The 21,421-nt window shown below is 37.6% G+C and overlaps 1 protein-coding gene across 4 annotated transcripts in view; it reads right to left on the reverse strand.

The window, feature by feature from the left end:
• Positions 1-21,421, reverse strand: part of PTPRA (protein tyrosine phosphatase receptor type A) — a 164,100-nt gene that overhangs the window by 58,568 nt on the left and 84,111 nt on the right. For 3 of the 4 annotated variants that reach the window (XM_043478397.1, XM_043478395.1, XM_043478398.1), the window contains 3 exons: positions 9,107-9,185; positions 7,542-7,883; positions 843-869 (listed from right to left, as the gene is read on the reverse strand). In XM_043478397.1, the coding sequence (XP_043334332.1) occupies positions 843-869; positions 7,542-7,883; positions 9,107-9,179 (442 nt within the window). In that variant the 5' untranslated portion in view covers positions 9,180-9,185. The remainder of the gene's footprint in view (positions 1-842; positions 870-7,541; positions 7,884-9,106; positions 9,186-21,421) is intronic. The other variant, XM_043478396.1, reaches the window with a different exon arrangement.

The following is a 21,421-nucleotide window of genomic DNA, read 5'->3' on the forward strand; positions in this document are numbered from 1 at the left end:
CAAATAAAGGGCTGGAGTATCTACTTTTCTTTCATAATATATTAAAAAAAATTATAGTTGCTGTACAGAGTATTGTCTATTTTTCTGATTCAAATATTCTCTACATAATAGAACTTCATAAGCAAGTAAGTGTTCCCTTACTTATGCAGAAAAACTGTGCATGGTTCAATAATGGAATCAGAAAATTTTCTATCTCAAGAAGTCTGATTTGATAAATGGAAATCAGAATGAGAAAAATTGCTTCACAGATTAATATTTTCCAAACAAATGTATGATCATTTCTTAGACCGTTTGATAATCTACCTTAAACTGGTATCTTTGCGTGCATGCTCAGTTGCTCAGTCATGCCCAACTCTTTGTGAGCCCATGGACTGAATGAAGCCATTAGGCTCCTCTGTTCATGGAATTTTCCAGGCAAGAATACTGGAATGGGTTTCCATTTCCTACTCCATGATGGCAGCCTTACTATAACCTAATCGAAATGTGCACTTCTACACATGAGGGTCCATGTATTCTATTCTCTGGTGACCAGGGATTTCACAGTCCTGCTTTGACCACTGACACAGCATCTCCTGCAATAGGGACTTTACAAGACAGGGCTGAAAACCATATAAAGTGACAAAAGGCCAACATTTTATAGACTACGGAAAAAATATCTACGTTTAAAAACAATGAATATTTGTTTCTGTTACTCTTCTCCATGAGGTTATTATGGAAACAATTCAAAGAAAAATAAACACATAACAGCCAGAGATGCACAAAGTTACACAGATTGAGCAGAGGAAACACAACAGATATTGTATACTGTAAAAAGGACAAGAGACATAAGGTGAATGGCTCACCTCTTCTGTCCTTCGAGTCAGAATTACCTGTGTAATAAGTAAAAAAACAGAAATGTTCACTCAGATTAAAGAAAAACATTATTATTCAACCTAATGTAAGTCAAAATAAGCTCTAGGAATATGGATACTTTTCCCTTGTATATGCTGGAGCTAGAATGAGGCACCCGCCAACAACTGGGAAATAAGAGTGCCCAGATTCATTACACTTTTATCAATGATCTTGGCCTTCTCCCTGAGGACAAAAACAACACAGCATCAATGCTCATAAAATGTACAAGAATGCAAAGAGAAAAATAAACACAGTGGTTCTTGTGGTCCTTATGTCTTTTTAGGCCATCAAAATGCAATAGGGCAAAATTAAGTTAAAAATATAAAAGACCTAAATGATAATAGATAATGAAATCTAAATGGCATAAATCAAACTCTATATACTAACAGAGAAAACTTTTTCAAAGGCTTATGGAATATCCACAAGCTTTTATAAACTCCTCATAGGAGAAACAGCACAGACAACATTCTTTTATCATGACGCAGTAAAACTAGAAATTAACAAAGTAGGAAAATACTTGAAAATTAAAATCAAAACCAAATTGTAAGGGAAATTCAAGAGGGAGGGGACATGTGTATACTTATGGCTGATTCACACTGTTATATGGCAGAAACCAACACAACAAATTAAACTGCAAAATATCTAAAAAATAACAAATCACATTTGCGGCAGAAATCTACCACCTTTCTCCCAATATCAATTAGTCTCTTCCTCTTTTTGCCCTTAGTAAAGAACATCCCTCCTTTTTAGGTGAGCACAAAGCTGTCCAGTTAGAGACTTAATTTCTGATACTCAAGGTGTAATCATATGAAGAATTCCAGTCAACAGGACGTGAACAAAAGGGAGAAGAGTAACTTCTGTGTCCCACCCTCTAGAAAATAAATTGTACTATTTTCTCTGTTTCCCCTTCCCAGGGGCTGGAACCAGAATCCAGTGATAAGAGCCATCTCTGATCAAGCAGATGAAGGCAACTGTCAGCATGCCAGAGCCACAAAAAAAGGGAAAAATTTGGTTTCTGACAAAGCAAAGCACCAGCCCGCCCCAGCCCCCCACTTATGGAATGTGACAGGGGAAGGACATTTTTGTGTCTTTCTGTGACCAAAGAATTTTGGTATGTCTTTGTCAGAATAGCTTAGACCACACCCTAACTATCTACCTACAGGAGCATTTATGGTGTATGCCTAAAGCTGTGTTTATAAAATTTCATAGCATTACATACATATTAATTAAGAATGAAAACACACAAATGAAGCATTCAATTAGGGAAGACAGAAAAAGTGTAAAATAAATCTAAGAAAAGCAGGAAAAAATAAGAATAAAAGAGAAATTAATGAAATAAAAACTGAAAAATGACAGAACTAATAAAATATACAATATTTATTGCAGATTTTTGAGAAGGAAAAAGCAACAAACGATTAAATAGGTTAGTCAACCTAAACAGGAAAAAGGACTTAAATATATAAAATAAATACTCATAGGGATGTAAAAAGTTAACCCTAAAGGATGACTTTTCCTCAAATCTATTTAAGTAATTTTGAAAATCTGAACAAAATGAAAATTTTAAGTGAACTTCAATTCTTTTCATAAAGCAAAGCAAAACATCAACTAATAAAACTTATCAAAACTAGCTACATACAAAGGAAACACATATACCAATCTCATTTAGAAATAACTTGGAAATATCAATGGAAAAATTTACAGTAGAAAATAGCAAATAAATCACAACACTTCAGTCAAGAAAAATATAAGACCAAGTGGAGCTGTTTGTGCAGGAATGTAAATAGTTGAAAAATAGGAAATCGATTAATATGATATACTGTAGCATATAATAGAAAAAATCATACAGATCTTGCTCATTGATGCTGAGCAGGCAACTGGCAAAATTTAACATAAATACTCTTTAAAATAGGAATGAAATGATAAATATCTAGAAATAAACTGAATAAAACATGTGCCACACAAGTGGTAAAAATTTTAAAATACTTTCAAGAAATACATAATGAAAGGCTTCAGCAAATGGAATATACAGCATTCTTAGATAGGAAAAATTAAAGATATCAACTGTCCCTGTTAATCTAAAAACTTAACATGATCAATAAGAACTTTTTCCAGGTATACAATAAGTTGATTCTAACGTTCATGAAGAAAAATAATCAAGAACTACTAGCAAAATTCTGAAAAATAAGGTTAACAGGAATGACTCACTTTATCAGATATTAAGTATTTCATAAAGTTAAAATTATTAAAACAGTGGGATTCTGAACAAGAACAGAGAAAAAAGTTAATAGAAAATACAAATACCCAGAAACAGAACTCAAATACATATGAAAGCCTAAATATGCATCAGAACTCAACATATAATAAAGGTGGCATTTTGAAGCACTGAGGAAAAACAGATTATTCATTAGAGGATATTGGGGACAATCAGCTAGTCATTTAGGAAAAAAAATATGTATATATATATATTCACAGTTCACACTTTACGTCAGAAAAAATTCCACATGGATCAAAGATTTTAGTGCAGGCACATACATGCACATGTACACACACAGAAGAAAAAAATTATAACAGTATAAAAGAAAATAATAAAAGAATATTATTTTATAATACTGGTGTAAGGAATGGTTTTTTATATATGATCTAATACCTAGAACACATTTAGTTAACACAAATCCATTTTTTTTCCATTCCGCAGCATGCAGGATCCTGGTTTCTCGATTCAGGATTGAACCTGCATCTCCTGCAGTGGCAGTGCAGAATTTTAACCACTGGAAAGCCAGAGAAATCCCACAAACCTATGAGTTTTTAATTAAAAAAATTAATAGCTGATAGTAACAGTTTCTACAATGCAGAAAAGAAGGATGAACAACTAGGGGAAATAACTGTAATCTTATTATAGGGCTCATAAAAGGGCTCATTGCGCTAACATCAAAGACCTTCTATAAATGAGTTGGGTCACATCCTCTGGAAAAGAAATTGTACTACTTCCTCTGTTCCACCTTCCCAAGGGCTGGAACCAGAAACTAGTGATAAGCTTGACACACTAATAAAAAAATGGGTAAAGGGTAGCAACAGAGTTTTCTCAAAAAAAGAAAAGAAAGAAGGAAATATAAATGATCCTTCTAAATACGGAAAGATGCTCAATCTCACTCAGTAAAATGCAAATTCAAGTCACACTGAGATAATAGTTTTCACCTGTCAGTCTGACATAGATCCAGGTGTTTGATAATTTATTGCACTGAAGAAAATGTAGGAAAACAGGCATTCTGACACACAGCTTAAAAGAGGGAGATCTCACAATATTCAATTTAAATTTACAAATGCGCACTAAAAATACTCTATTCAACCTATATTCTCCCAAGACTACTGTCGGTAAGTGTAAAATCAGCCTTAATGATGGCTAATATGGCAGAATGGACAAATATATCAAATGCCATACAACGAGGCAGCTCCTTACTATAACGTAGAAAAAGTATGACAGGCTAATTGAAAAGAAGTAAGGTGAAGAAATATACACAGTACATTTATTATCTGTGTTATAAACGGAAGAAAAAAGATATGTATAAGTATGTATGCATGCTTATTTTAAAAAAGAAAAAACTCAAAGGTCAATAGGAAAGAAAAATTAAGATCAAAAAATTAATCCAGGATAAGTCCAATATCCAAATAATAAAGATTTTTAGAAGAAGACAGAGAAAATGGAAGGGGGAAGAACATTTCTGAACAGATACAAGAAAATTTTTCCGGACTGAAGGACGAAAACTCCAAAGGTCCTATCCCAAAATAATGAATGAAAGAAAAAGACCCACATCAAGATCCATTTCTATGAGATTTCAAGGCACCAATGATGAAGAGATGATCTTTAAAAACACAATTAGGAAGCAAGACAGCAGTACAATTCTCCAAGCCTGCAAATTAGAAGTCAGGACAATGCTTTAAAAATTCTAGAGAAAAAAATATTTCCTCAAATTCTATACACTCCCCTGAAGATATTTTTAGACACGTAAAAAAGAAATAACAGATTATCTCGTAAGTCTGACTTTATGGAAAACTGTATTATGAAGCTATGGAAAGTGCAGGAAGAACTGGCTATCAACAGTAAATAGAAAACTAAACAAACAAATAAAAGGCAATTTCACATTATACCCACAGGTCAGCAGGGAATAGTATCACAGAAGTTATGATGTAACAATTATGGGAGGATTGGTAAAATGGTGCTAAATGAGGAGGACATGGGGTTACAGAATGTAACTTCCTGATATACCATAAAGTGAGTGAAGTTGCTCAGTTGTGTCTGACTCTTTGCGACCCCATGGACTGTAGCCTACCAGGCTTCTCCGTCCATGGAATTTTTCAGGCAAGAGTACTGGAGTGGGTTGCCATTTCCTTCTCCAGGGGGTCTTCCCGACCCAGGGATCAAACCCAGGTCTCCCGCACTGCAGGCAGACGCTTTACTGTCTGAGCCACCAGGGAAGCCCTAAAGTTTTCCTTTTACTGATGTTGAATAATAGTCACCAGTGAAATACAGTCACAACTTCCTCTGAGATATGAAATGTGTTAACCGTTCAATAACTGGCTTCTCAGCTATGGCATAATTTGGACCTACAGCAGATTACAGAAATCTCAGTAGCAGTGTGCAAAGACCATAGAAGTGAGAAATAGGTCTAATTTGCTACCTGACAGCCTTCAGATATAAGGCAAATTATTTAACCTCTAAGGTCTTACATCAAACATCTACTAAGAAAAGAGATAATTACCAATGGTCATCTCACAGATTATTAAGTGAAAGACAGAACAGAACATAAGTTAAGAACGTAAGCCGTGGGACTTCCTTGGTGGTCCAGTGGTTAAGAATCTACCTTCCAATGTAGGGGATGTATGTTCCATCCCCGATCGGGGAACTAAGATCCCACATGCTGTGGCGCAATTAAGCCCATGCGCCACACCTACTGAACCAATGTGCTCTAGAGCCTGTGCACCACAACTAGAGAAAGAAGATCCAGCACAGCCAAAAAAACAAAAACACAGGCTGTGAAGTTAGTGACAGTCTCACCTTTTCTATTTACTAGTTCAGCTTGCACAAGTTTTGTTTTTCCTCTCTAAGCAATGGCCATAATTTACAGAAAGAAATACATTTTTATACCATTACTTAGTAAATGTTTGTGTATAACTTAAACAGAAGTTTTACAAAATAAGTTAACATGGAAAGAATAAAAATTGAAAAGGACAATCCACACACACACAGATTTGTAGTGGTCCACTAAACCGATTTCATGAATCAGTCATCATTTGTACTTTGAAAAACGCAGTAAAACTCCTTCACCTATAAACATAAAACAGAACCAACGTAACAGAATCCACAGGATACTTCATATGAATTACTTCTATAAAACTCTTAGTACAATGCCTAACACTTAAAATTAGTGCTTACCATATGCAGGTCCCATTATAAATGCTTTACCCATATTAACCTGCTTAATGCTAACAGCTCCTTCATGAATTAAGTACTATCAACATCATTCATTCTTATATACTGATGACAAAACTGAGGTACAGAGGTTAAATAAACTTGCCTATTGTCACAAAGCTAGGGTACAGCAGAGTTTGGATTCAAACTCAAGTGGAAAATATGGGATTAGAGCTGGCAGGTGCAGGGTCTGAGTTGAAAGGTCTAGCTAAAAGATGTCATCAGCAAATGACACTCAGTTCATGAGCCATATGTGAATCCACCTAGGGGCACTCACCATCTAACAAGTGAAAAATATGAGCCAAGGGGATGAGACCAAAGAAGAGTAACTGACTTTTGCTAGAAAAGGAATGACAATCACAGCTGTCAAGGAATAATGACTTCCTTTTACTACTCACAGAAGCCCTAGGAGGGACCTTCCCAACCCTTGGGAATTTGCCCTCCCCCATGCGGCCTCATCCTCAGGGCTCTGATTCTATCTTCAAAGCCACTTGCGCTTCAGTGACTGACTCAAGGAGAAGTGGGTTGGGTGCAGGCCCTGAACAAACTGGCACTGTAACTTAACTGTTTCCCTGATCTTCTCTTAATAATTCTACTCCTGGCCACAGGTCTTCTACTCTTATCTAACTGTTATAGATACCCAGGCCCGTTCTCCTTCCCATGGTCTCCAGGGATTCTTTCCTTTTCAAGGCTAATCCTATTACTCAATTATACTATCCTTTCAACCTCAGTTTCTAGCATCATCAATTACCTATCCTCTTTCTCTTGTATTTTCAACCTTCTTCTCTATCTTTAAACATTAAGTACCCCTAATCTAACCAGGATTCCATGCAAAGCAGAATATCCTCCAGAATCTATCTTCTTTCCTCTTTTTTTTTTTTGCCATACCATACAGTGTGCTGGATCTCAGTTTCCTGAACAGGGATCAAACTTGTGCCTCCTGCACTGGAAGAATGGAGTCTTAACCACTGGATGACCAGGGAAGTCCCCTATCTTCTTTCCTCTTAATTCTATGTGAACCAGATATTCTTGAGAATCCCCTATATCTAGGTTTCATTACTTTGCTTGGGCAATTCTACTTATTTCAAGAAATTTTATGGCTAGAAAACACAAACAATAACAATAAAAGGGTGAATAAACTCAAAGAGGCAAAGAAAGAACAAACAGAAACCATCTCTAGTACCTGAAGGAGGAAAAGTTTCTGGAGTGGTTGCGGCAGTGCTGGCATTCCCCTCCCAAGGTTCTGTTCTGGTATCTGTGAACTGGTTATCTGGAAGCCATGTTCCATTTGGTGAAATTGTAGTGACTACAGAATTGGTGCTTACTGTTCTTGTGGTTCCATTGTCAGAGTCTGAAGAATTGACAGTGGTTACAAATGTGGGTCCCAGAGTTAGATTTGGGCTGAACGTTGGTGCCAAGGAAGAAGAAGTTACTGAAGGAGTAGGATTTGAAGTTTTGTTCTCTTCTTTAAGTGATTCTGTTGTAGATGCTTTCACAGATCTTGTAACGCCTACTGAAGGTGAAACTACAAACACCAAAAAAACCAAGAAAACGTCACACAAAGAATTGAGATCTCAAAAGTTATGAGACACAAAGCAACAAGCCCTACTATACCTCAAACACTTGGAGACCAATAAACACACCACACACACACTTTTTATTTTCTTTTTAAAGAATTAAAGTATAGCTGATTTACAATGTTGTGCTAATCTTTGCTGCACAGCAGTGACTCAGTTACACACACACACACTTTCATTTTAAATATTCTTTTCCACTATGGTTTGTCCCAGCTCATATTTCCCTGTGCTATAATAGCAGGACTTTGCTGTTTATCCATTCTAAATATAGTAGGCTGTGTCTACCAATCCCAAACTAACAGGCAATCCCTCCCCTCGCCTCCTTGGCAACCACAAGTCTGTTCTCTATGTTTGTGAGTCTATTTCTGTTTCATAGATAGGTTCATTTATGCCATATTTTAGATTCCACATATAAGTGATATATGGTATTTGTCTTTCTCTTTCTGACTTACTTGACTTAGTATGATAATTTCTAAGCTGCTGCAAATGACATTATTTCATTATTTTTTATGGCTTAGTAGTATTCAATTGTATATATGTACCACATCTTCATTCATCTGTTGATGGACATTTAGACTGCTTTCATGTTTTGGCTATTGTGAATAGTACTAATATGAACATAAGAGTGCATATATCTTTTTGAAGCACAATTTTCTCCAGGTATATTTCAAGGAGCATAGACCCTTTAAACGATGAATCCGTCCCTCCACTTCTAAAAGTTTGCTGTCTAATGGAGGGAAAAACTGGTCTCTTAGTTAGCTCCTCAGAGTCAATATACAGGAGTCTTAAATAGCCACCATTTTGTTTTCCTTTTCAGGAATGAATATAATCTCTTTATTTGAAGTAGTACGTGGTATATAGAACAATGCTGAGTGTAGCATACAATATGACCAAGAGATTCCCAAAGACAACTTATTTTGCCATCACTTTTAAGTAAAACTTAATTAATGTTAATTTTTTCTTTCTTTAGTACCACCAAGGTCTTCAAACTTCGGTCACTAAACATAAATAGTATTTATGTTTAAAATAAATAAAATAAATAAAATTTATTAATTTTTATTAAAATAAAAATTAAAAAAATAAATAATTAACTTTTATTAAAATAAAAATTAAAAAATAAAATAAAATAAAATTCTATTCCAAGTACCAATCTTATCAAATGGCAATTTACCTATGGTAGTGTTGTTGGCACCAACATGTATCAGACCACTTCCAAGCAGAGTAAGAAGGAACCAGGAATCCATGCTGACCTGGAAAATAGAGAGCCATTTTAGATACAGTACTGAAATACTGTAAAACTATGTCCAAACAACTCACCAAAGGAGTATTTTGGGCAAATTCTTCCTAGCTATTAAAGTGCACACACAGGACCAAAGATCTTTTAGGAGTCTGATAAGCACAACTCTCCAGGAATCCAACTACTTAACTGAAAGTTTATACAACTATAAGTAAGAGCAGTGATTCTCAATCTTGGCTATAGTTTAGAATTACTCAAAGAACTTAATAACAACAAAATTCTGTGCCAGACTATATCTCAGGGAGTGAGAGGTAGGTAGCAGTCCTTTTAAAAGCTTCCTAGGTAATTGCAGCTTTAGTGTCTTCAGAATGAGAAACACTGAGAAGGTAGGTTGACTGCATGGATGTACTGACCTCCAAAACAGACATTATACAGCTGTCCTCAAACTTTATTTCTCTTCAAACCATATCAGAGGGCTGTGGCCCATTCACACTGATAATAGAGGTTTATTCATCCATTCAGATGTCTGTGCCTGATACTAAGCTAGCTATCAGGGAAACAACGAGGGAACAATATACTCCAAGGTCCCAATTTCATGGGACTCATAGCACAGAGGTAATTTAATGTGGCAGTGACTCTCCAAGGCAATCAGAACATGCCTCTCCGAGGGGAACATGAAAATCTCTGAGGGAGGGTGGAGAGATGTAGGTGGTTTATACACCCTCCAGGAGATTGCCGTTAATACCAGCAATCATGCTTAGCAGGGAACTGGGTTCAGCCAATGGCCTTCCCAAGGTATAACCATACGTGATTTGACCAGTTCCCCACTCTTCCCCCCTGACTGTTACCCAAAATGGGGAGAGCACACAATTTCCTCCATAAGGGTAAGAAACAGATTGGAAGGCTGATTATTGTGTATGTATTCATGTATACTCTAGATAAATCAATAGGAAATGGCTTTGTGAAAAATAACAATGTATTTGGAGGAAGCAGGCTAGACCATCACTTCATTCCATGTATCAAAATACAATACAGATGGGCTGAAGAATTAAACATTTATAGACACATTTTAAAAGGAAATAAATGAATATATTCATAATGAGGAAGGATTTTCTAGACATAAAGGCAATGTAAGAAATCACAAAGGTGTAAAGCAATTATCTTTCAATAGAAAAATAAATTTTAAAAAATCACAAAGGAAAAATGGAATATCTGGCAATAGAAAAAATTATGAAAGAAATCAATCAAACAATGTTCATGGACAGGAAGATTCCATACTGTCAAGACATCAGTTCTTCTCAACTTGGTTTACAGATTCATTGCAATCTCAATCAAAATACTACCAAGCTATTTTGTGGATATCAACAACTAGTTCTAAAGTTTATATGCAGATGCAAAAGATGGAGAACAGCCAGCTCAATACTGAAGAAGCAGAGTAAAGCCAGAGAATTACCATTAATTTAAAAGCAAATAGTAATATAAAAAAGCAAAGAAAGATACAGCAAAGAGTGGCAGTGTGGTACAGACAAACAAACCAATGGAACACAAGAAAGAACCCAGATAAAGACCCACACAAATATAGTCAACTGATCTTTGACAAAGGAGCAAAGGCAACACAATGGAGCAAAGACAGTCTTTTGAACAAATGGGGCTGGAATAACTCGGCATACACATACCAAGAAAAACAAAAACAAAAAACCAGACACAGATCTTATCCTCTTCACAAAAATTAACTCAAAATGAATCACAGACCAAGATGTAAATGCAAAAGACTCCTGGAAGATAACACAAGAGAAAAATCTAGATGACCTTGGGTATGGCAATGATTTTTAAGATACAACACCAAAGATAGAGCCATCAAAAAATAATCAACTGCACTTCATCAAAACTAAAAAATTCTGCTCTGCCAAAGACAAAATCAAGAGAATGATAAGACAGACCAGAGGCTGTGAGAAAATACTTGCAAAAGACACATTAGCCAAAGGACTGTTATCCAAAATAAACAACTCTAAAAGCTCAACAATAAAAAAATTATCAAGCTGATTAAAAAATGGTCAAAAGCCTGAACAGACACCTCACCAAGGAAGATATACAAATGGGAAACAAGCAAATGAAAAGACGTTTAACAGCATATGTCATTAGGGAATTGCAAAGTAAAACAAGGAGACACCACTACACACCTATCAGAATACCAAACAACTGACACCACCAACTCCCAGTGCCTCTGTGGGGCCACAGAAACTCTCCTTCACTGTGGGAATGACACTTTGGAAGGTAGTTTGCTGGTTTCTTGCACAACTAAACTTACTCTTATATGATCCAGCCAATTGTGCTCCTTGGTATTTACCCAAGAAGAATTGAAAACTTATACCCATATAGAAATGTGCTTTATTCATAACTGCCAAAACTTGGAAGCAAGCAAGTTGTTTTTCAGTAGATGAATGAATAAACAAACTGTAGTACATCTACAACATGGAATATTATTTAGCACTAACAAGAAATGAGCCACCAAGCCATGAAGAAACATGGAGAAAAATGCCTATCACTAAGTAAAAGAAACCAATATGAAAAGGCTACAGTCTGTATGATTCTGACTATATGATAATACTTGAAAAGGCAAGGCTCTGAAGGCAGCGGTTGCTAGGTTAGGGAGGAGAGGGGAAATGAATAGGTGAAGCACAGAGGATTTTAAGGGCAGTGAACTATTCTGTGTGGTAATACACTGGTGGATACATGTCATTATACATTTGTCCAAACACAGAAAATGTGTAACATCAGAGGTGAACTCTAATGTAAACTATGGACTCTCAGTGATAATGATGTCAATGTAGGTTCATCAACTGTTGTAAGTGTATACTGTGTGGGATGTTAACAGTAGGGGAGGTTGCGTGTGTATGGGAACAGGAAAATTTGGGAACTTTTTATACTTTCTGCAGAATTTTGTTGTGAATATAAAACGGCTCTAAAAAATAAAGTCTATTCCTTAAAAAAGGTAATGAACTGGGAAAACTGTCACAAAACAAATAACTAAAACAAGAACTCATATTAATATGGAATACTCCATTTCTGAAAAATGTGACAAACCTAAAAATAATGTACAAAAGAGAAAAAGAAACAGCTAAGAAAACACGCAAAAAAGTGATGACTATCTCCACTAATCAAAGGAAAATAACAACGAGAGAACATTTTTACTTGCAGGAAAGACCAACGGCATAAAAATACAAGGCTTCCAAGAGTCAAATGAAAAGAATTGAAATAATGATGGAAATACCAATTAGCCTATAACAACAAACTCCTTTCCAGAAAGATTATACAAGAATCTTAAAGGTGCCCACATTGATGCATGAGACAAGTGCTCGGGCCTGGTGCACTGGGAAGACCCAGAGGAATCAGGTGGAGAGGGAGGTGGGAGGGGGGATCGGGATGGGGAATACGTGTAAATCTATGGCTGATTCATATCAATGTATGACAAAACCCACTGAAATGTTGTGAAGTAATTAGCCTCCAACTAATAAAAAAAGAAAAATAAATAAATAAATAAAGAACTGTTGTATTATTCAGCTTTAAAAAAAAAAAAAAAGGTGCCCACATTGTTTTCTGACCCATTTCCAAGGTTCTATTCTTGAGTATATGTAAATAATCTGAAACTCAAGGTTAAAATGATAAAGAGCTATTTAGTCATTAAGTGGGAAAACAGAAAAAAAAACCCAAATAACCAGTAATAGGGAAAAGCTGGTAGTAAGTATCACGCTGCTAGTCCAAACAATAATTGTTGCTATTTGGTATGCTATGGGCTTCCCTGGTGGCTCAGATGGTAAAGAATCTACCTGCAATGCAGGTGACCCAGGTTTCATCCCTGGATCAGGAAGATCCCCTGCAGAAGGGAATGGCTACCCACTCCAGTATTCTTGTCTTAAGAATTTTAAGAATTTAAGAAAATGGAACAAGCCTGTCCAATGCAGGAGGCCTGGGTTTGATCCCTGGTCAGGGAACTAGATTCCACATGCTGCAATTAATAGTTCACATGCTTTGAAAGAAAAGACCTGGAGAAGCCAAAAAAATAAAAATAAATATTAAAAACCAGTCAGATAAAAACTGAATAGCCCATTACTGAGGGCTTTTTTTGCCTACTGGTTTCCTGGCACTCACTGAAGACAATACACTGCGGCTCACAGCTTTCTTCCCATCCCAAAGTCCTGATGCTTTCTTGGAAGATTTTTCAACATTCTCACAGATGACAGCCACAATTCACATCCAGACCCATCTCTGAGTTCTCTGACTTCAACTCCAAAGACCTTATCTTAAGGAAAACACACTGACTGAAATTGCCATGCTGGCCAGGCACTATAGTAACCATTCGCATCAGTTATTTTATGACAGGCGGTTCCAGTAAGGAATACAGAACTAATAAGCCACAATCAACTGGAAGAGTTCAGGAGAGGTCAAAAGGAGAGGCCATGTGTCCTACCACCTCCCAGAATCCTCCTTGCTAGAATCCATCTTGGCTGAGGAATTCATGTGCTACCAGGAGGACCCTGAGTTAAAATGACTGGTCAGACAACTTGGAAATTAACCCCATTACCATAAAACCCGAGGCTATGACTTTGAGCCATGTGGCAGAGCAGTTCTCCTGGGTTCCCTTACCCTCCCGCTCTCTGCCTGGGCGTCCCTTCCCAATAAATTCTCTTGCTCTGTCAGCATCTCTATCTACTCAGACAACCCATTTCTGAGTGTTAGACAAGAGACCACCTTTGGGCTCTGGAAGAGGTCCCCTGTCCCACAACACTTACACAACTTCCACTCCATTGAGGCCGGTTGTGACAACGGCTGTACTTCAGACTCTGCCAGCACTGGGAAAAACGCTCCCACTGAAGCTCACTACCCACTCTCCAACCACAGTCCCTCACTACTAAAGCCTGGGACCTCACTCAGGCTTTCAGTCCCTTGATCCTCTAATTTTCATTCCAATATCTCTGTTCTATTTCCTTCTCTACTCAGCCAAGAAAACCTGGTGTCAGTTCAATCACTGCCTCGCAAATATCCTAAATTCTTTTGCTACACTGTTCTTCTATTATACCTATATGGGAAAATAACCCCCAACCTGGAACAAATCCAACTGTCAGCCAACTTGGGCTGCCAAAAGCTTCTTAAGAAAATCAAACAACCCGTAAGGTTGAGATCACTGTTTTTGCCTCAGTGGAACTCTGAACACTTTTTGCCATCTTTCTATATTTCCCTACTTAGCTCTCTCTTCAATTCTCCACTGCAGTGATTACAAGGAACCTCCTCTTCTCTCCAACATATCCTCTCACATCCTTGGCTGTTGGTCTTGCCTTCAACTTCAAAGAAAACAGAAACCACTAGACTGGGACACCCTTACCTACCAGTCACCTTATTTACTAATTTCTTCCTTCTCTGAATTTCCTCCCAAGAATCTCAGTTCCTTAGGAACCTTGTCCTGTGGATCTTCTAATACCATCTTCTAGCTTTAACACCTCCCCTTCATAACAACATTTAAACACAATTAAGAATTTCTTACAAATAGCTGAGAAAAGAAGAGAAGCGAAAGGCAAAAGAGAAAAGGAAAGATATATCCATCTGAATGCAGAGTTCCAAAGAACAGCAAGGGGAGTTAAGAAAGCCTTCCTAAGTGAGCAATGCAAAGAAATAGAGGAAAACATAGAATGGGAAAGACTAGAGATCGCTGCAAGAAAATCAGAGTTATCAAGGGAACATTTTATGCAAAGATGGGCACTATAAAGGACAGAAACGGTATGGACCTAACAGAAGCAGAAGGTATTAAGAATAGGTGGCAAGAATACACACAAGAACTACACAAAAAAGATCTTAATGACCCAGATAACCATGATGGTGTGATCACTCACCTACAGCCAGACATCCAGGGATACGAAGTGGGCATCAAGTGGGCCTTAGGAAGCATCACTATGAACAAAGCTAGTGTAAGTGATGGAATTCCAGCTGAGCTATTTCAAATCCTAAAAGATGATGCTGTGAAAGTGCTGCACTCAATATGCCAGCAAATTTGGAAAACGCAGCAGTGGCCACAGGGCTGGAAAAGGTCAGTTTTCATTTCAATCCCAAAGAAAGACAATGCCAAAGAATGCTCAAACTATGGCACAACTGCAGTCACTGAAAAGTAACATTCAAAATTCTCCAAGCAAGGCTTCAACAGTACATGAACCAAGAACTTCTGGATGTTCAAACTGAATTTAGAAAAGGCAAAGGAACCAGAGACCAAATTGCCAGCATCTGTTGGGTCATAGAAAAAGCAAGAGAGTTCCAGAAAAACATCTATTTCTGCTTTATTGACTATGCCAAAGCCTTTGACTGTGTGGATCACAACAAACTGTGGAAAATTCTTAGAGATGTGAATACCAGACCACCTTACCTGCCTCCTGAGAAATCGGTATGCAGGTCAAGAAGCAACAGTTAGAACCGGACATGGAACAACAGACTGGTTCCAAATTGGGAAAGGAGTACGTCAAGGCTGTATAGTGTCACCCTGTTTATTTAACTTATATGCACAGTACATCATGCAAAACGCTGGGCAGGATGAAGCACAAGCTGGAATCAAGATTGCAGGGAGAAATATCAATAACCTCAGATATGTGGATGACATCACCCTTACGGCAGAAAGCGAAGAACTAAAGAGCCTCTTGATGAAAGTGAAAGAGGAGAATGAAAAAGCTGGCTTAAAACTCAACATTCAAAAAACTACTTTACCTTGCAGCCAAATTTCTAGAAAGAGTTGTCTCCATAGCAATCTGGCTTCTTTTCCCACCAGTCCACTAAAACAGCTACCTCTTTATTTTTAAAGCATTATAAAAATATTTCCAACTAATTCACAAAAGTCTAATTTCCTTGATATAATAAAGGACTACTACATATTAAGAGATGACAAAAGAGATGAAACAGATTCACAGAAAACCAGACAGCTCTCTTAAAATATAAGAACAAATTCTTAACCCCACTCACAATCAAAAAAAAGTCAAATAAAAGCTACACTGAAATGTCATTTTTCACCTATCAGATAGGCAAATACAGAAAAACTTTAACACCACCACACTGGTAGATTTCCCTGGTGATCCAGTGGTTAAGAATCTGCCTGCTTATGGTTCAGTCCCTGGTCCAGGAAGATTCCACATGCCACGGTGAAACTAAAACCCATGTGCCGTAACTACTGACTCACTGGAAAAGACCCCGATGCTGGGAAAGACTGAAGGCAGGAGGAGAAGGGGACAAGAGAGGATGAGACAGTTGGATGGCGTCACCGACTTGATGGCCATGAGTTTGAGCAAGCTCCAGGAAATGGACAGGGAGGCCTGGCATGTTGCAGTCCATGGGGTCACAAACAGTTGGACACGACTGAGCAACTCAACTGAGCTCTAGAGCCTCATGCTCTAGAGTCTGTGCTCTGTAACAAGACACCACAATGAGAAGCCCGCACACAGCAACTAGAGCAGTGACCTGGCACAGCCAAAAATAAATAAATTAAAAAAACAAAACAAAACAAACCACTGCGATGGCAAGGGTTTGTGTAAACAAATACTCTCATACAAAGTGTAAATACTTACCAGAGTTACGAAAGCACAAGCTCTTTCACACAATTCTACTTGGGAACTTTACAGATATACCTATATTTTTAAAGTGATCTTTTAAATGTTATTCCATACAACACAGTTTGCAACAGAAAAAGACTGAAAATAACCTGAGAGGAGGACATGTTTAAATAAGTTACTGCATATTTATAAAATGGAATACTATGCAGCTGTTAAACAGAATGAGGAGGTTCTTTGGAGATCATTTTATTTCAGCACACAAGACTTTAAAAATTTTGAACCATTAAAAATGCCATTTGCAAAAAAACTCAATTAAAATTCACAAGAGGAAAGGCCCACTTGTGTTTCTTTTTCCTTCGCCCATCTCCGTTTCTCTTCCTCTCTCCTCCACCCTTCTCTCTGGGTATGTGTCTGACACACACACCACCTCTCTGTTGCTAAATCCCTCAACCTCTCTGTCACATCTTATTTACTGACACCCCATACATCCCCAAATTCATCTCTTCCCCATACCTCTCTATGAACTGAGGATTTAAAAAGTTGGTTCTATGATGAAGGCCTAGTCCTGACAAGGATGAACAGTTAAATAGTTTGAATCTGAGGGAAATGTGCACTATCAAATGCCAGAAGGCAACGAGCCCTGTTCAGCTGAAGTCTGCACAATGCCAGGAAGCCTGTGCACAAACTCTCATAGTAGAAATGGTTCTGCCTTGTCACAGAATGATTTTTAGATGAGTTATCTGTGATACTTTTTGTCTGATTTATAGACATCTAACTTTGTGATCCAGTAATTCCACTTCTATATATTTATGTAACAGAAATGAGAGTATACATCCAAAAAATAAGTACAATAATGCTTGTAACAAAAAGCTGAAAATAACCCAAGTAACCACCAATAACAGAATATATAAACAGAAGTGGATTTTTTCCCCTCACAATGAAATATTACTCAGTGATTAAAAGGAAAGAACTCCAGATACACACAAAAACATGAATGAATCTAAAAACCTCTCAGGAAACTCAAATGGGGTGCTGTATCAACCTAGAGGGGTGGGGGGTAATGAGGAGAGTGATGGGAGGGAGGTTCAAAAGGGAAGGCATATATGTATACCTATGGCTGATTCATGTTGAGGTTTGACAGAAAATAACAAAATTCTGTAAAGCAATTATCCTTCAATAAAAAAATAAATTAAAAACCATCATGCTGAGTGAAAAAAGCCTTACAGAAAAGAGTAATGTATGACTCCACACAGCAAGGACCTAAAAGAAGCAGAAGAGATTAAGAAGAGGTGACAAGAATACACAGAACTGTACAAAAAAGATCTTAGATGGTGTGATCACTCACCTAGAGCCAGACATCTTAGAGTGTGAAGTCAAGTGGACCTTAGGAAGCATTACTACAAACAAAGCTAGTGGAGGCGATGGAACTCCAGTTAAGCTATTGAAAATCCTACAAGATGATGCTGTTAAAGTGCTGCACTCAATATGCCAGCAAATTTGGAAGACTTGGCAATGGCCACAGGGCTGGAAAAGGTCAGTTTTCATTCCAATCCTAAAGAAGGGCAATAGCAAAGAATGTTCAAACCACCACACAGTTGTGCTCATTTTACATGCCGACAAGGTAATCCTCAAAATCATTTAAGCTAGACTTTAGCAGTACATGAACTGAGAACTTCCAGATGTACAAGCTGGATTTAGAAAAGGTAGAGGAACCAGAGATCAAACTGCCAACATCTGTTGGACTATAAAAAAATGAGAATTCCAGAAAAATACCTACTTCTCCTTCACTGACTACTTCATTGAGAGTCCCGTGGACTGCAAGATGATCAAACTAGTCAATCCTAAAGGAAATCAACCCTGAATATTCATTGGAAGGACTGATGCTGAAGCTGAAGCTCCAGTACCTTGGCCACCTGATGTGAAGAGCTAACTCACCAGAAACAAACCCGTTGCTGGCAAAGATTGAGGGCAGGAGGAAAAGGGGGCAAAAGAGGATGAGATGGTTGGACAGCATCACCGACTCAATGGACATGAATTTGAGCAAACTCTGAGAGAAAGTGAAGGACAGGTGCAGTCCATAGGGTTACAGAGAGTTGGACACGACTTAATGATTGAACAACAACAAATTAAAAGATTACTTTTCTTAAATAGGAAGGACACTGGTCCTCCTTTCCTTCACTGAAATTATAAACTATTAAAATAAATCGATAAAGCATGCTCATTACAAGACATATAAACTGGGAATTTCCTGGCAGTGCAGTGGTTAGGACTTGGGGCTTTCACTGCCAATGTCTTGGGTTCAATCTCTAGTCAGGGAACTAAGATCCCACAAGCTCTGTGGTGCAGCCCAAAACAAAACAAAGATGTCAAAAAGAACAGAGGGATATAAAGAAAACTCTGAAAGTCTCATTCACCTCCTGCCTGTCCCGTTTTCCAAAAGTGATCACTAAATACTTTCCTTCATATCCTTTAGAAATAGATACCCATACATAAAAAATAAATAAATAAATAGGATAGTAGCTATACTGTCTACAGCTTGCATTTTTTACTTAAAATAATAAATCCTGGATATCTTCCACATTAATACTTTCTAGTTACCTTTCTTTGCAATGGTTGCATAGTAGGTCATCACACAGGTATACCACAGTTATTTATTTTTCAATTTATTTTTTAATTGGAGGAGAATTGCTTTACAATATTGTGCTCATTTCTGTTGTACAACAATGCAAATCAGTCATAATTATACCTATATCACCTCCCTCCCCTCCCTCATCCCATCCCTCTAGGTCAACACAGAGCGTTAGGCTGGGCTCCCTGTGTTACATAGCAACTTCTCACCAGCTACCCACTCTCCACGTGTGTACATATGTCAGTGACACTTCCTGCACTCACTCCACTCCCTCCTTCCCCAATGTGTCCACAGTCTGTTCTCTATGGCTGCGTCTCCATTCCTTCCCTGCCAATACATTCATCAATATCATACTTCTAGATTCCACATACATGTGTTAATATACGATTATTTTAATCAGTCTGTCTATTTTTGTTAGGTAGGAGATAACTGTATATGATTTCCTCCTCTATCTTATACATTATTTCTGATTCGGCAACAGTGGATTGAATAAAGACAGAATTATATACTCTAGGAAAGCCAAATGGGAAGAAACTCAAACTTACACGTTTTTCATTTTTCAAACACGCTTGTGAATATAAAGCTTTTCGTTATGTGAATATAGCACAAATAAGCAGGGAGGCTTCGGGAGATGAGTCATGAAATTCTGGGCAATTCCCTATTTTATTGGACACAATGGCATACACACTGCATCCTTTTGCCTATCCCACCACACCCAGACAAAGGGCTGATACACATTTTTTTTAAATTACAAAAACAGTTCTTACTTAAAAAAATCTGTTTCTACTGCACATTAGGGAGATAAACCAGGAAAGTTTAACATTCAAATAACAAAGGAAAACCAAGATGCCAACAGCAAATACTTAAAAAGTCTTACGACATACAACAAAGTAAGTTCTAAAAATTACAGCTATTGTTTTTCTGATATTCAGAGTCTAAGAATATTTCCTAAATGTTCTTAGAGCAAGGAAGTCTCTTTTTTTATTTTTTATTTATTTTTTTTATTAGTTGGAGGCTAATTACTGCACAACATTTCAGTGGGTTTTGTCACACATTGACATGAATCAGCCATAGATCCACACGCACCCCCCATCCCGATCCCCCCTCCCATCTCCCTCCCCACCCGATTCCTCTGGGTCTTCCCAGTACACCAGGCCCGAGCACTTGTCTCATGCATCCCACCTGGGCTGGTGATCTGTTTCACCATAGATAATATACATGCTGTTCTTTCGAAACATCCCACCCTCACATTCTCCCACAGAGTTCAAAAGTCTGTTCTGTACATCTGTGTCTCTTTTTCTGTTTTGCGTATAGGGTTATCGTTACCATCTTTCTAAATTCCATATATATGTGTTAGTATGCTGTAATGTTCTTTATCTTTCTGGCTTACTTCACTCTGTATAATGGGCTCCAGTTTCATCCATCTCATTAGAACTGATTCAAATGAATTCTTTTTAACGGCTGAGTAATATTCCATGGTGTATATGTACCACAGCTTCCTTATCCATTCATCTGCTGATGGGCATCTAGGTTGCTTCCATGTCCTGGCTATTATAAACAGTGCTGCGATGAACATTGGGGTGCACGTGTCTCTTTCAGATCTGGTTTCCTCAGTGTGTATGCCCAGAAGTGGTATTGCTGGGTCATGTGGCAGTTCTATTTCCAGTTTTTTAAGAAGTCTTCACACTGTTTTCCATAGTGGCTGTACTAGTTTGCATTCCCACCAACAGTGTAAGAGGGTTCCCTTTTCTCCACACCCTCTCCAGCATTTATTGCTTGTAGACTTTTGGATAGCAGCCATCCTGACTGGCGTGTAATGGTACCTCATTGTGGTTTTGATTTGCATTTCTCTAATAATGAGTGATGTTGAGCATCTTTTCATGTGTTTGTTAGCCACCTGTATGTCTTCTTTGGAGAAATGTCTGTTTAGTTCTTTGGCCCATTTTTTGATTGGGTCATTTATTTTTCTGGAATTGAGCTTCAGGAGTTGCCTGTATATTTTTGAGATTAATCCTTTGTCTGTTGCTTCATTTGCTATTA

The sequence above is a fragment of the Cervus canadensis genome, chromosome 10, assembly GCF_019320065.1.
Source record: "Cervus canadensis isolate Bull #8, Minnesota chromosome 10, ASM1932006v1, whole genome shotgun sequence".
Classification (NCBI taxonomy): domain Eukaryota; kingdom Metazoa; phylum Chordata; class Mammalia; order Artiodactyla; family Cervidae; genus Cervus; species Cervus canadensis.